Raw genomic sequence first — 14,913 nt, 5'->3', positions numbered from 1 at the left:
TTACAACTTTCTCCTTCCCCAGCCTGACTTTTCTAAAAGAGCTGCAGGGAGGGACTTGGCTATTGAGGACAAAGCTGTCTACACGAGTGGTCTTTGGCTTTTCTCTTTTTTAAAAAAATGTTATTTATTTTGTTAGTCTGTTTTTATTATTGTTATTATTTGAGAACGAGGTTTGCTCTGTCTCCCAGGCTGGAGTGCAGCAGTGGCGCGATCTCAGCTCACTGCACCCTCCGCCTCCTGGGTTCAAGCGATTCTCTGTCCTCAGCTCCGGAGCAGCTGGGATTACAGGCATGCGCCACCATGCCCGGCTAATTTTTCTATTTTTAGTAGAGACGGGGGTTTCACCATGTTGGCCAGGCTAGTCTCGAACCTGTGGTCCTAAGTGATCCGCCTGCCTCGGCTTCCCAAAGTGCTGGAATTACAGGTGTGAGCCACCGCGCCGGGCCGGTTTTTTTCTTTACAGAGATATTCACCTCAACCAAGAGTGTATAGGATGTGTCCTTGGGCATGGGTGTTGATAATAATTAAGCCTTAATTGGTAACTTAATTCTAAGGGCTTTATGGAAATAAATACATTTACGCCGCACCATGGCTCTGTGGAAAGGTATTGCTCTTTTCCTTTTTTTTTTTTTTTTTTTCTGAGACGGAGTCTCGCTCTGTCGCCCAGGCTAGAGTGCAGTGGAGCGATCTGGGCTCAGTGCAACAGGCCGCCTCCCGAGTTCAGGCGATTCTCCTGCCTCCGCCTCCTAAGTAGCTGGGATTACAGGTGCGCACCACCACGCCCAGCTAATTTTTGTATTTTTAGTAAAGACGGGGTTTCACCGTCTTGGTCAGGCTGGTCTGAAACTCCTGACCTCGTGATCCGACCGCCTCGGCCTCCCAAAATCCTGGGATTACAGGCGTGAGCCACCGCGCCCGGTCACTCTTTTCCATTTTAAATATGGGAGTGAGACACCGGGTGCTTAGTTCCCAGTAGAATGAGGTGCAGCTGGAGCTGGAACCTAGGCAGTTTGGGTCAGAGCCTGAGCTGATCATCCCTTGGATACATTTTCATTGAGGTAGAGGAACTAGCTGGAATCAGGTGGGGAAAGAAAGTTAGGACTTGATTGAAGGGACCTTGAGAGCAAGGCTCATGGACTTGGACTTCTGTAGGAGTCTTTTAAAAATTTGTCAACATCTTGTTTCACTTTTTATAAGGATTTTGTATTGTGGAACTATGTCATTGCGGAGCATTTTAAAATTAGATTAATAGGAGGAGAAAACATGTTTTAAATTACCCATGAATCCAAGATGTGAAGGTGGTAACTGTCTGATACAAGAGATAGAACTTCCAGTTCTCCTCTGTTTCTTTTTAGTCTTTGTGTCTATTGTATATTTATTTATAAGCATTTAAAAATTGTTATAATATCTTAATGTGTTTTCCCATATTTCTTTAACTATGGAAACTTTTAGATACTGCTGATAGAGAATAAACTAGCAAACTGCCATATTATGTCATGCTCATCCATATTATTCCTTTTTTTTTTTTGAGATGGAGTCTCGCTCTGTCACCCTGGCTGGAGTGCAGTGGTGCGATCTCGGCTCGCTGTGAGCTCTGCCTCCCGGGTTCACGCCATTCTCCTGCCCCAGCCTCCCGAGTAGCTGGGACTACAGGCACCTGCCACCACGCCCGGCTAATTTTTTGTATATTTAGTAGAGACGAGGTTTCACCGTGTTAGCCAGGATGGTCTCGATCTCCTGACTTCGTGATCCATCCACCTCGGCCTCCCAAAGTGCTGAGATTACAGGTGTGAGCCACGGCGCCCGGCCCCCATTGTTATCATCCTTATGACTATTTCCTGATAGTTGAAAACCTTTCATTTTTATATCATTTCAAAGCTATAGAAGAGTTGCAAAAATAGTATAAGGAATTCTCATATACTCTTTACCCAAATTTGCCAATTGTTTACATTTTTCCTGTTTGCTTTGTTGGTGGCCATGGGCCAAATACTACCTGGAACATACCTGTAACCAGAGACAATTGATTGTAGATTTCTGCAGCAAGGAAGCCCACATTCCATGGTGATCATGGGGTGACTTGGTAAGAGGTGTTTAGAAAGGGCAGGTTATAGGGTCTCACATAACATGCTAGATAATATTAAGATATCATATTAAATGATATTTATTAAATATTAGATGTCTGTTTAAAAAACTACTAATTGTGCTTATAGTGTTATAATTAGATAGTGCTAGATAACATATTCCATAACATCATGGTATTTCATATGTGGTTCCATAATTAAATTTGTTCAATTTTTTCATTTAAAGTCCTCGCAACTATCCTCTACCCCACCCTTCACCCTGACCCCAGTTTAAAGTCTAATTATGTGCATTATGTTTAGTCATCACATTTCTGTCTTCTTTAATCTGGAAGGATTTCACAGCCTTTTCCTTTAATATATGTGGTATTTTTAAAGAGTGTAGGCAAGTTATTTTGGAGAAAGACGTTCATTGGGATTTATCTGATATAGTTCATGTTTAGGTTCAGATCATGCATTGTTATTGCTTCTGGGCCTTATGCATTGTTGGTGCGGATACCACCAAAGTGATAAGGTTTCCTTCTTATTGTAACATAACAGGGCCAAATGATGTTGGTTTGGCCCTTCATTGGTGATCTCAACTTCGTTCATTTGGCCAAGATGATGTCTTTCAGATTTGTCCACTATAAAATTACCTTTTTAAAAGAAATAGTCAAGTTTCTTCTGGGGAGATACATTATTAATGGGCATTCGCTATAAAAATGAGCTGCCAGTTCTCCCCCATTTATTTATTAGTTTCTTCAACTATAAATATTCTATCAATATGGACTCAGTCTTGTTAAGTTAAATGACATGTAAACTAACAATTATTTTTTCCAATTCTATGGAGGTATTTTTTACATATCATAGCATTCACCAATTTCAGGTGTACAATTCAGTGATCTTTAGGAATTTCACATAGTGGTTTTGCCATCATCATTATTCGGTTCAGACCATTTTCATCCCCTAACTGGACTTCTTGTGCCCACTTACAGTTAAAACTCATTTTCAGGCTGGGCGTGGTGGCTCATGCCTGTAATCTCAGCACTTTGGGAGGCCAAGGTGGGAGGTATAGCTTGAGCTCAGAAGTTTGAGACCAGCTCTGGCAACATAGCAAGACCCCATCTCTTAAAAAACAAAAACTCGTTCTCACCTCAAATCTGGAGCAACCACTAGCTTATATTCTGTCTATATACCGTTATCTATTCTGGATAGTTCATATAAATGGGATCATATAATCCATGGGTTTTGTGATTGGCTTCTTTCATTTAGCATGATGTTTCCAAGCTTTGGAAACATTCTTTAAATTTCCAAATAAGATTCCATTGCATCGATACGCCACCATTTGCCTATCCATTTACCCAAAGGAAGGCATCTTGGTTGTGTGCAGTTTGGGGTTATTATGAATAATGCTGCTGTGATCGTTCATGTGCTAATTCACAACACACATCTCTCTTTTTCTGCAGACTGTGGCATGTTTCAGGCAGGATTCCAACCTTCCTTCAAACTGCATCACTCAGGAGTCTGCACATTCCCCAAAGTAGGAGGAAAAATGACCACATTCAAGGTGAGGGGGGCGTGCCTCTCTTGCTGTTAAAATTCCATGTCACTACTCATATTGTCATGTGTTTTTCTCTGTCATGAGAAGACTCAAGGGGAAAACAGGCATTTGGGGACCTGTTGTGTGCCAGGTGCTTTCTTTATCTCTTTTGTGTTGACTGCATTTGGTTTTTTGTTTTGTTTTGTTTTGTTACCATTATTTATTTTATGGAGTATGAAAATTAGTTGAAGTGAACAGTGCTCCCACTTCCTTACCTCCCCTCTCTCAAATTATCCACTTTTACCTTCTCTTGCTGTTTGTCATGTACATTCATAACTGTATTTGTATTGATGATATACATCTAATTGTAAATTGTGCTCTTTTTATATGTTACATAATCTTCCATTTTTATGGTCACATCATATTCCTATTACATTGATGTATCTTTTTATTTATAACTACCTCACGCTCATAGACATATTTTAAGCAACACTGCAGTGACAGCTTTCCTATATATAACCTTTTCCCACAAAATTAATTTTGAAAACCACATGCCATTTTAGCTCAATTTTGAAAGGGTACTTTTGATATGTACCACATTGGCTATTTTGCAGATAGAATATTTTAACTGGGCACAGAACAACAGGATATAACTGCTGCTCCACACAAATATTGTTGGAGTTTTCACACTGGAAGAGCTAGAGTCTGTGTTCTCCTTGTCTCAGTCATACTTTGCATATGTGCTTTATTTACTGGTCTCTTCTTACTTGTTTATGTAGTAAGCAGTTTAACCAAAGCAGTAGGAAGCCTTCATTTAAAATGTCCAGTGATACTAAGATTTGCCAGTCACTTGTGTTCTGTTACTACATTTACTCCTCAGAGCAGCAGAATGAGGAGGTTCCTGGTCTCTTCTTCTTAAACAGGTGAAATATGAGAAACCTGCTCGGGTGTACACAAGCAACCAAAGGTCAGGAGTGTTAGCCATTTGGCTCACGTGAAAAAGAGAAAGAAGGAGAGAGAATTCTCCATTGAGCAACCTATGCCCTGTGGTGTGGGTGTCTGGAGTGCCCTGTTGAGTGATGGTGTCCCTAGTGGTGCTGCTTCTCCCTGTCCCTACTCGGTGTGACTTTTTGTCACATGTCACTCTGACATGGCATCTACTCCAGGCACTGAAGTATACTGATTTCCATAGTTGTTAGAGAAAAATCTTTAAATCCCTTATGGCAAAAGATGCCTCACACAATGTTACCAGAAGAAATAATGACCTGGGGCAGAAATGTTTGCCACGTGGATACCTAAAGAATATAAAATTCGGCCGGGCGCGGTGGCTCACGCCTGTAATCCCAGCACTTTGGGAGGCCGAGGCGGGCAGATCATGAGGTCAGGAGATCGAGACCATCCTGGCTAACACGGTGAAACCCCGTCTCTACTAAAAAATACAAAAAAATTAGCCAGGCGAGGTGGTGGGCGCCTGTAGTCCCAGCTACGCGGGAGGCTGAGGCAGGAGAATGGCGTGAACCCCGGGGGACGGAGCCTGCAGTGAGCCGAGATCGCGCCACTGCACTCCAGCCTGGGTGAAAGAGCGAGACTCCTTCTAAAAAAAAAAAAGAATATAGAATTCAAAATCAAAACCTTGAGCACAGAATAAAGGAACAACTCCAAACAGATACGAACAAAGGACACTAAAAGGCCTATGTAAAAGGAGATGTAGAGATGGCCAATAACCTTGAAAAGTGATGGTTTTCATTTATAATCAAATAAGTGAGAATAACAGAACGAATTGTTCCCCCAATCAGATTACCGAGACTGTGGGAATATTTATAACCTGCTCTTGGCCATGATAAAGAGAAGCAAAATACTTGTGTTCTGTTCAAAGATTATGGAGGTAGGTAAAAAATTGGGAAGAAAGCATGCAGTTATATGATCACAGTTCTAAATGTGCTTATTTTTTGATGTTTCAATTTTCATTTGAAATTATTATTTTAAACAATGAAAGAGTAAGATGTTCTTATATCTTACTGCATCATTACTTAATGATGCTCTTTACAGGATTGATAATTGAAAATATGTAAAATTAAATATTCTTTACTGTAGCTAAAAGTAGGTCATCAGTTCTCTGGAATACTATGCAGCCATGAAATAGATAATGCTAGTAACAACAGTAAAAATGATTCCAGCTAATGTTCATTAAACAGTGGCACAGATGTTTCCAAACGCTATGTATTTCCTTGTTTAATCCTTTAAAATACTGTGCCAGATAAGGACTATTATTTAGAGAGGAAACTAATTCCTGTAGGCAAACATGTCTAAGGCCACACAGCTAGGAAGCGGCAGACCCTTAGGATGTGCAATGATGCATTCTGGCTTCCGATCGGGACACTGAGGGCTGCAATTAACATTTGTGGTTTGTGCCTTGAGAGTAGAGGACATACTACATAACTGTCCCACACAGCTGTCCACGCTGGTACTGTGGAGTAGGTTCACTGTGCACTGATTACCAACTTGTGCGAGTCCTGTGAGACAGAACACCATCTCACTCGACAGATTACATGAAGCAGATTTGTTATCTACAAATTGGCAGCAAGGGAGCACAGAAGTGTAGGATACACTGTGAGGTGGCCATCCAAGGCTGAAGAAAACATCCTGGGGTGAGTAGAATCTTGACCCTATTTCCACCAAAGCATAAGTACCCCAGAAGGCAGCCCACCCCAGGTTATATACCTCAGGGGCAACACGACTCACTGGGCACTTTCTCCCTAACTCAAGACGTTATCTTCCCTAGGAAGGACAGGAACATTGCATTGCTAGCATGTTCTGTGTTCATTCTTCAGAACTATAAGCAAGAAAGAATGATTCAAGGCCACCCTGAAAATTACCCACAGTTACCTGAAACTTGTTAGTTTAGCAAATACTAAAGAAAAGCGATAGCAACCAGGGTTTGAGTATGAGAGAGGAGGACAATGGGCCTTACCCAACAAAATTGGGACTGAATTGTTTAATGTTGCTGGGGCAGTTGGCAAGATTTGTTGAACCTATATATGGGTAGCCCAGGATGCAGCATGTAGAGTCCTAGAGGGTTACATACAAGTAGACTTGATGTGTGCACAGAGTAAATGTACGGGACTTCATCATTGCACTTCTGGTGGAGTTCAGGAAAATCAGTGTGTGTCATTGTCAGGATATAGGCAGAATGAGTGGGAAATCTCTAAGTTGACCTACATCCCTCAATATTGAGAACAACTTTCCACTCATCCCGTTCCCCTGCTCAATGCTGCTTCTCCCCCAGTAATCCTTGGTCATAAGGTTGAAGTTATGTCTTCTTGATGTTGTAGGAGGCAGTGACCTTCAAGGATGTGGCTGTGTTCTTCACTGAGGAGGAGCTGGGACTGCTGGACCCTGCCCAGAGGAAGCTGTACCGAGATGTGATGCTTGAGAACTTCAGGAACCTGCTCTCAATGGGTGAGCACGGGCATCCTTTGTATCTGAACATCAGGCCTCAGGAGTGGCTTTGTACCTTAGAGTGTTCAAGTTTGAGTGTGCATTGGGAACCTAAATATCCGGTAAATTTTGCCTAAATATTACCCAGAATGTGTTTGTGTTGGGATTCAGCACGTGACCTTACCTATTCACACAGGGCATCAACCGTTCCACCAAGATACTTTCCACTTCCTAAGGGAAGAAAAGTTTTGGATGATGGGGACAGCAACCCAAAGAGAAGGGAATCCAGGTAAGAACTAAGCATCTGTGTGTCCTTGTACATGACTCTCCCACCTGTTGTGCTTCTGTCCATCCCCATTTGCATTGCTCTGATGTAAATGACCACATCTCCTTCCTGGATTATTACAACTGCCTTCCAGTTGGTGGCCCTGTTCCCATCCTTCTCACCCTAATATCTGTTCTCATGGCAGCCAAAGCAATCCTCAGGAAACGGAAGTCAGATTGTCACTCCTCTCCTCAAAAGCTTTTATAACTTCTTATGTTTATTAATGTTACAGCCTCTTTAAGTGCATCTTGGAGACCTGTGTGGTCTGCTCTTCATCCCATTGTGCCTCTCTGACTGCATCTGTCCTTTCCCTCTTTCTCCATCATTTGCAGCCACATTTCTTCCCTGCTGTTTCTGTCCTGCCAAGGACACTGTACTGCCTGTTGTGGTAACCAATGACCACAGACTTAGTGGACTAAACAAAAATATTTATTATCTCTGTTCTTTGGGCCTGAAGTCTGATACATTTCACTGGGCAAAAATCAAAGCATCCCTAGGGCTTTGTTCCTGCCTGGATGTTCTTTGAGGGAAAGCTTCACTTTGGTTTACTAGTGTCTAGGCACTGTCCACACTCCCTGGCTCTTGTTTCACGTCTCCATCTTCAAAGCAGCTACTTTGCATCTCTGACCATTCTTCCATAATCCCATTCCCTCTGCCACTCTTCCTAAGCCTCTGCCTCCTACCTTTCAGGTCTCTTGTGATTGCATTGGTCACTCGTGCATAATCCAGGATGATCTTCCTGCCTTCTGCTTAGGTGACTAGTGACCTTTATGGCATCTGCCGTTTTAATCCCCCTTGCTGTGTAACGTAATAGGAAGGCTGACTGTATATTGCAGAACAGTTTTTTTTGGCCTGCTGATTGCTGCTTATCCAATTCTGACTTTCTTAGGTTCCCTTGGCATGATTGGTTTTAGGTGTGTACAATTGACCCACGTCCCGTGGAAACTTCTAAGCATTGTTTTTATGACCACACTGAGTAAGATGCCTTCCCTGAGACTTACCCTGGAGCTTTTCATAGGGAGCATATTTATATCAGGGAAGAAATTCTTTTTGAATGAGGATTTCCAGCTACATTTCCTTTGAAAGATTTACCCATCTGCAGCCCATTTGCCTTTTCCAAAGTCTGTATGCACTTCACTAGCCCCAGGTTCCTCCTTCTTCTTACTAGAAGGGGGAAGAATGAGGATGAGGGGACACAAGTCATGTAGCTGAACATTTACTCTATTTCTGGTCCTGTTTCTTCATAAATGTGTATATTTCTGCATCTTTATGTCATACAAGTTTTGTTTTCAAAAACATTAAAGGATGTAGATTTTACACAATTTTTTCTTGATTTTTATAGATTTAGTGCTGTATTTTGAACTGGTGAACTTTATGACCTGTTAGGAATTGCGAAACTGCCCTCTAAAACTAGAAACATCCTGAAGATTCTCCTTTCTCCTTAAAGATCTCTTATTTATTTAATTTATTTTTGAGATGGAGTTTCACTCTTGTCGCCCAGCCTGGATTGCAATGGTGCGATCTCGGCTCACAGCGACCTCCGCCTCCCGAGTTCAAGTGATTCTCCTGCCTCACCCTCCTAAGTAGCTGGGATTACAGGTGCCCGCCACCACACCTGGCTAATTTTTGTATTTTTAGTAGAGATGGGGTTTCACCACATTGGCCAGGCTGGTCTCGAACTCCTGACCTCAGGTGATCCACCCGCCTCGGCCTCCCAAAGTGCTGGGATTACAAGTGTGAGCCACCATGCCCAGCCAAGACCTCTTATTTATAAGTGACAGTGTATTAAATATATCTACGTACCACTGTATACCAATAGGTACACACTTACCTATTAATCCTTTCCAAGATTCAACCTCTGCAACTTAACTTTCCATTGGAAGAATTTATTTAATTCAGGACTTGGTATTATCCTGACAAATTTTTGAATGTTTTGCAAGCATGAGCCATAGTAAGAAGCACATATTTCAATATAACCCGGACAAACATTTTTCATGCCTATAGATGTGTATGAATGACTCTGGGAGGCATTTCATGGAATGACCACTTTCCTGCTTGTCATGATGCTGTGATAATTTACATTCCAGTTCTTTTTTGTAAATGTTTATTGCAGAGCTTAACTGCATTTCATAGCTCACTAATGGGTAGTCTGCAATATAAAAAGTTACAAAGTCCTGTTTATCTGCATCATAGGCTTTCTTTTCATTCTATGTGATTCTGTACATTTTTGATTGTCTGCTCAGGAGCATCCCCCTTTGTGGACCCCTGGAAGGACAGCCTTTCAGATTCCCCTCAAACTGTAGTTGTGTGTCTCTGTACTCTTTCAGATAACCAAGTTACTGTCCATATCAATACAGAAAAGTAAGATTAAGTATTTTACATATGCTGTGCAAAATTCTTGTGCAGGGATACTTTGAATGTGTACATAGAAACACTATGAGGTGTTTGATGTTTAATGTTGTGAGGAGTTCAACCAACTACAAAATTTACTGAGACGTTTTACAGAGAACTGCTCTCACTTCACACCAAGTGCAAATTTGGGAGGTTTTCAAAACTGCCTTCACATTCGATAATTTTCTAAACTCTCAGAACTCACTGAATACTTTTATTCTCACTGACTGATTTTTACAGGGAAAAGATGTATATTATACTTAGAGAAAAACAAATAAAACAGGGTCCAGATGAGAATAACCAAATGCGGACCTTCTGTTGTATTCTCCTGGCAAAGTAGGATGTGTTACATTCCCAGGATTAAGGTATGACTTAGACTCAAAGTACTGTCAGTCACAGAAACTCACCTGAGTGCTGGGATCCAGAGTAATTATTGGGTCTCCATTACGGAGCCGTTATTGATTGATGATTCCTAGGTGATTAATCAGTCTCCTGGTCCACTAACTCTTGGTGACCTAAAGCTCCACCTTAAATCACATTGCTTATTTCTGACATGGAGGGGAGCATCTCCCACTCCCAATCCCCCAAAGGATTTGCCAGCTACAACCATAAATTATATTGTTTCACGATGTAGAGTGACCCAGTGTTTGCCTTCAAGCCAACCAAGACACTCTCCTAAGATATGACACTTCAGGATCCTAGAGATTACCTCTCAGATGCTGAGGACAAAGTCCCAACCTCTTTTTGGTTAGGTTAACTTTTTTTTTTTTTTTTTTTTTTTTTTTTTTTTTTTTTTTTAATGAGGCAGAGTCTCACTCTGTCTCCCAGGTTGGAGTGCAGTGGCACGATCTCAATCTCAGCTCACAGCAACCTCTGCCTTCCAGGTTTAAGCAATTCTCCTGCCTCAGCCTCCTGAGTAGCTGGGACTACAGGCATGTGCCACCACACCTGGCTAATTTTTGTATTTTTAGCAGAGACTGGGTTTCAAGGCCAGGCTAGTCTTGAACTCCTGACCTCAAGTGATCTGCCCACTTCGGCCTCCCAAAATGCTGGGATTACAGGTGTGAGCCACTGCATCCAGCATTTTTTTTTTTTTTTTGAGACAGGGTCTCACTCTGTCGCCCAGGACTCACTGCAACTTCCACCTCCCAGGCTCAAGCAATCCTTCCAGTTCAGCCTCCCAAGTAGCTGGGACTACAGAGTGCGTCACCACACCTGGCTAATTTTTGTATTTTTAGTAGGGACAGGGTTTTGCTATATTGCCTGGGCTGGTCTCGAACTCCTGGACTCAAGTGATCAATCCCAAAGTGCTGGGATTACAGGCTTGAGCCACCGCACCTGGCCTAGTTTAACTTCTTTATAAGGATATACAGCATAAACACAAATATACAAAGTATTGATTAAGTTATTGCTTTTCCTTAAGTTCCTTTTGATTCATATTTCATTATGTACATAAATTTTTATTTTCGTAATTTATCACGTAAGATTTTGGACTGACTAGGAAATTCATTACAAATAGTAACAAGTTAAATGTATATCATATTTTTAAATTAAGTCTATTATTTCTATTAAGGATTTTACATGTGAGACATAATGTGGTTCTGAATTGGCCTCATGCAAACCAGAAATCAGGGTGTACTTGGAAAACACAAACTGAACATTCTCTGTATTCATTAAAGTTTAATGTTCATGTCCTAAGTGTGAAACCTTGAGAGCACTGAATAAAGGCTTCACCTGTACACATGTCTTAAATCTGTGTCTTTATAGGAGACAAGATCCAAACTGAGTTGGAGTCTGTTCCAGAAGCAGGAGCACATGAAGAGTGGTCCTGCCAGCAAATCTGGGAACAAATTGTCAAAGACTTAACCAGGTCTCAGAATTCTATCATAAATAACTCTCAGTTCTTTGAAAATGGTGATGTCCCCTCCCAGGTTGAAGCAGGACTACCCACAATTCACACAGGACAAAAACCTTCCCAGGGCGGGAAGTGTAAACAGTCCTTCAGTGATGTTTCCATCTTTGATCTTCCTCAGCAGTTATACTCAGGAGAGAAGTCTCATACGTGTGATGAGTGTGGAAAAAGCATCTGTTACATCTCAGCTCTTCATGTTCATCAGAGAGTCCACGTGGGAGAGAAGCTCTTTATGTGTGATGTGTGTGGCAAGGAATTTAGTCAAAGCTCACATCTGCAAACTCATCAGAGAGTCCACACTGGAGAGAAACCATTCAAATGTGAGCAATGTGGTAAAGGTTTCAGTCGTAGATCAGCACTTAATGTTCATCATAAATTACACACAGGAGAGAAACCTTACATTTGTGAGGCATGTGGGAAGGCCTTCATTCATGATTCCCAGCTTAAGGAACATAAGAGACTCCATACTGGGGAGAAACCATTCAAATGTGACATATGTGGTAAGAGCTTCCATTTTAGGTCAAGACTTAAGAGCCATTCCATGGTTCACACAGGAGAAAAACCATTTAGGTGTGATACATGTGATAAGAGCTTTCATCAGAGATCAGCACTTAATAGGCATTGCATGGTCCACACAGGAGAGAAACCGTACAGATGTGAGCAGTGTGGAAAAGGCTTCATCGGTAGGCTAGATTTTTATAAGCATCAGGTGGTCCACACAGGCGAGAAACCATATAATTGTAAAGAATGTGGGAAGAGCTTCAGATGGTCCTCGTGCCTTTTGAACCATCAGCGAGTCCACAGTGGAAAAAAAATCTTCAAATGTGAAGAATGTGGGAAGGGATTTTATACAAATTCACAACTGTCTTCCCATCAGAGATCCCACAATGGCGAAAAGCCGTATAAATGTGAGGAGTGTGGGAAGGGCTACATTAGTAAGTTTAATCTTGACTTGCATCAGAGGGTCCACACGGGAGAGAGACCTTATAATTGTAAGGAATGTGGGAAGAGCTTTAGCCGGGCCTCAAGTATTTTGAATCATAAGAGACTCCACTGCCGGAAAAAACCATTCAAATGTGAGGATTGTGGAAAGAGGCTTGTACACAGGACATACCGTAAAGACCAGGCGAGAGACTATAGTGGGGAAAACCCATCCAAATGTGAGGATTGTGGGAAACGCTACAAGAGGCGCTTGAATCTGGATATACTTTTATCATTATTTCTAAATGACACATAATTATTCATATTTATGGGGTACAAAGTGATATTTTAATGTGTGCATATAATTTATAGTGATCAAATCAGTGTAATTGGTATATCACCTCAGATATTTACCATTTCTTTGTGTGGGAAAATTCAAAATCCATTTGAGAGGAATTAGTAGACAGCAAGGAAAGGGTCCCTGGAGAGCCCCTGCCGCACGGGTCAGCGCCTCATCCCCGTATAACATAAAAAGTAGCCTGGGGAAGAAAATCAAGCTACAGGCACTGATAAGGGAACTAGCACAAGGGATTGTGCCTGGAGACATGCCCATGGCTGCACAGATAGAAGAACCTCCAGCCCATTCCGGCAACAACTCGCACAAACCTCCGGCTCACTCAGTTAAGGGAACAAGACCTGACACAGAAATGCCTTTGTCCTTTGTATAATCAGCAGGCTCCCAGGAAAAAGTTTCTTCTTTGTGGGCGTGAACACAGTGGGCTTCAGTAGGTTCAGGTTGGCACTTTCTTTTGTGAAAAAGGAAAAGCCCAGCCTTTATAAATAATCACTTCAACTCCTGATTGGTCCCAGGCCAAGCTGAATAGCCCTTACGAATAATCACTTCAGCTCCTGATTGGTCCCGGGCCAAGCTGAATAGCCCTTATGAATCATCACTTCAGCTCCTGATTGGTCCCGGGCCAAGGTCCCAGACCAAGCTGAATCATGCTTTCTCCAAGACAGCCCACAGGCTAAGTGCATTCCTTCCCCTTTCCAGTCCATAAAAACCCCAGACCCCAGTCTCATACTGGGCAACTTATTTGGATCCCCATCTCCACTGTGGAGAGCTTTTTTCTTTCACTTATTAAACTTTTACTCCAATTTCACCCTTGTGTCTGTGCTTCTTAATCATATTGGACGTGAGATTAAGAACTCTGGGTGATACATCACAAGAGAGACTGCTACAGTGTGGTGCATTTGTGAGACTACAACACATTTTTAGCAATTTGTAAATAATTGTTGATGATAGTCACCTTTAGTGCTGCAGAACAGTAGAACTTATTCTTCCCCTCTACCTCTTTGGTATCTGTTAGCCAACCTTTGGCCATCTCACCTACCTCCTACACTTCTTTGCCTGTCTACATCCACTGTTTACTCTCTACTACAAAATCACCTTTTTTTTGACTTCCATATGAGTGAGGACAGTCAGTATTTCTCTTTCTTTGCTTGGCTTATATTAACAGTGTCTTTGAAAACTGATCCATGTTGCCACAAATGATAAAATTTTGTTTCCTTGTTATGTCTAAAGAGGATTCCATTGTGTATATATGCCACCTTTTCTTCATTCATGTATTGATAGACACGTAGGTGGATTCTATATCTTGGCTATTGTGAGTAGTGCTACAATGAACCTGGGAGTGCAGTTATCTCCTCGACATACGAATTTCCTTTCATTTGGATATACCCAGTAGTAGAATTGCTGGATCACTTGAATTTTATTATGCTTCAGAAGCTCCACACGGGAGAGAAACTATGGAAGTATGAGGAGGGTGGTATGTGCTTCATTCAGGCCTCAAGTCTTCAACTTCCGAATGTCCACATTGGAGAGAAGCCTCAGTAATGTGTGTAATAAAGTCTTTACTCAGTTTTCATGACTACAGTCTCACCTAAGCATTCACAAAGGGGAGAAACATTAAAATATGAGGCACATAGAAAGCAGTTCCCTTTGAGTTTGTATCTTGTAATTTATCACAGAATCCATGCTGATAATACATTTCATCCAGTCCTGTAGGAGAAAAAACATTTAAGTTAAAGCCTGTTTCAGCCATAGCTCAGCATACCCCAGTGGTCCTGGGACTGTCATAGTGAAGAACCCTTGTAAGTTGTGCAGTAGGGCTTCAAACAAAAGTTTGACAGTTACAGTTCTTCAGGAGACAGGCCTTAGAATAAGAGTTCATTCATGCATTTACAAAACTAATCATGACCACATCAAAGCTGATTACCACTAGAAGGTCAGCGACCTGTTTTCTGCTGCATCTTCACAACTTTAACA

At 41.7% G+C, this 14,913-nt stretch overlaps 1 protein-coding gene across 5 annotated transcripts in view; it reads left to right on the top strand.

Annotated features, from left to right (window-relative positions):
• LOC116480565 (zinc finger protein 155) overlaps positions 1 to 13,747 on the top strand; it is a 47,355-nt gene extending 33,608 nt beyond the window's left edge. For all 5 annotated transcript variants that reach the window (XM_058426410.1, XM_032172675.2, XM_032172676.2 and 2 more), the window contains 4 exons: positions 3,524 to 3,624; positions 6,930 to 7,056; positions 7,232 to 7,324; positions 11,519 to 13,747. In XM_058426410.1, the coding sequence (XP_058282393.1) occupies positions 3,524 to 3,624; positions 6,930 to 7,056; positions 7,232 to 7,324; positions 11,519 to 12,900 (1,703 nt within the window). In that variant the 3' untranslated portion in view covers positions 12,901 to 13,747. The remainder of the gene's footprint in view (positions 1 to 3,523; positions 3,625 to 6,929; positions 7,057 to 7,231; positions 7,325 to 11,518) is intronic.
• The last annotated feature ends 1,166 nt before the right edge of the window (positions 13,748 to 14,913 follow it).

The sequence above is a fragment of the Hylobates moloch genome, unplaced genomic scaffold (assembly GCF_009828535.3).
Source record: "Hylobates moloch isolate HMO894 unplaced genomic scaffold, HMol_V3 SCAFFOLD_13, whole genome shotgun sequence".
NCBI lineage: Eukaryota > Metazoa > Chordata > Mammalia > Primates > Hylobatidae > Hylobates > Hylobates moloch.
The sequence above is the reverse complement of the archived record's forward strand: the minus strand, read 5'-3'. Positions and strand labels throughout refer to the sequence as shown.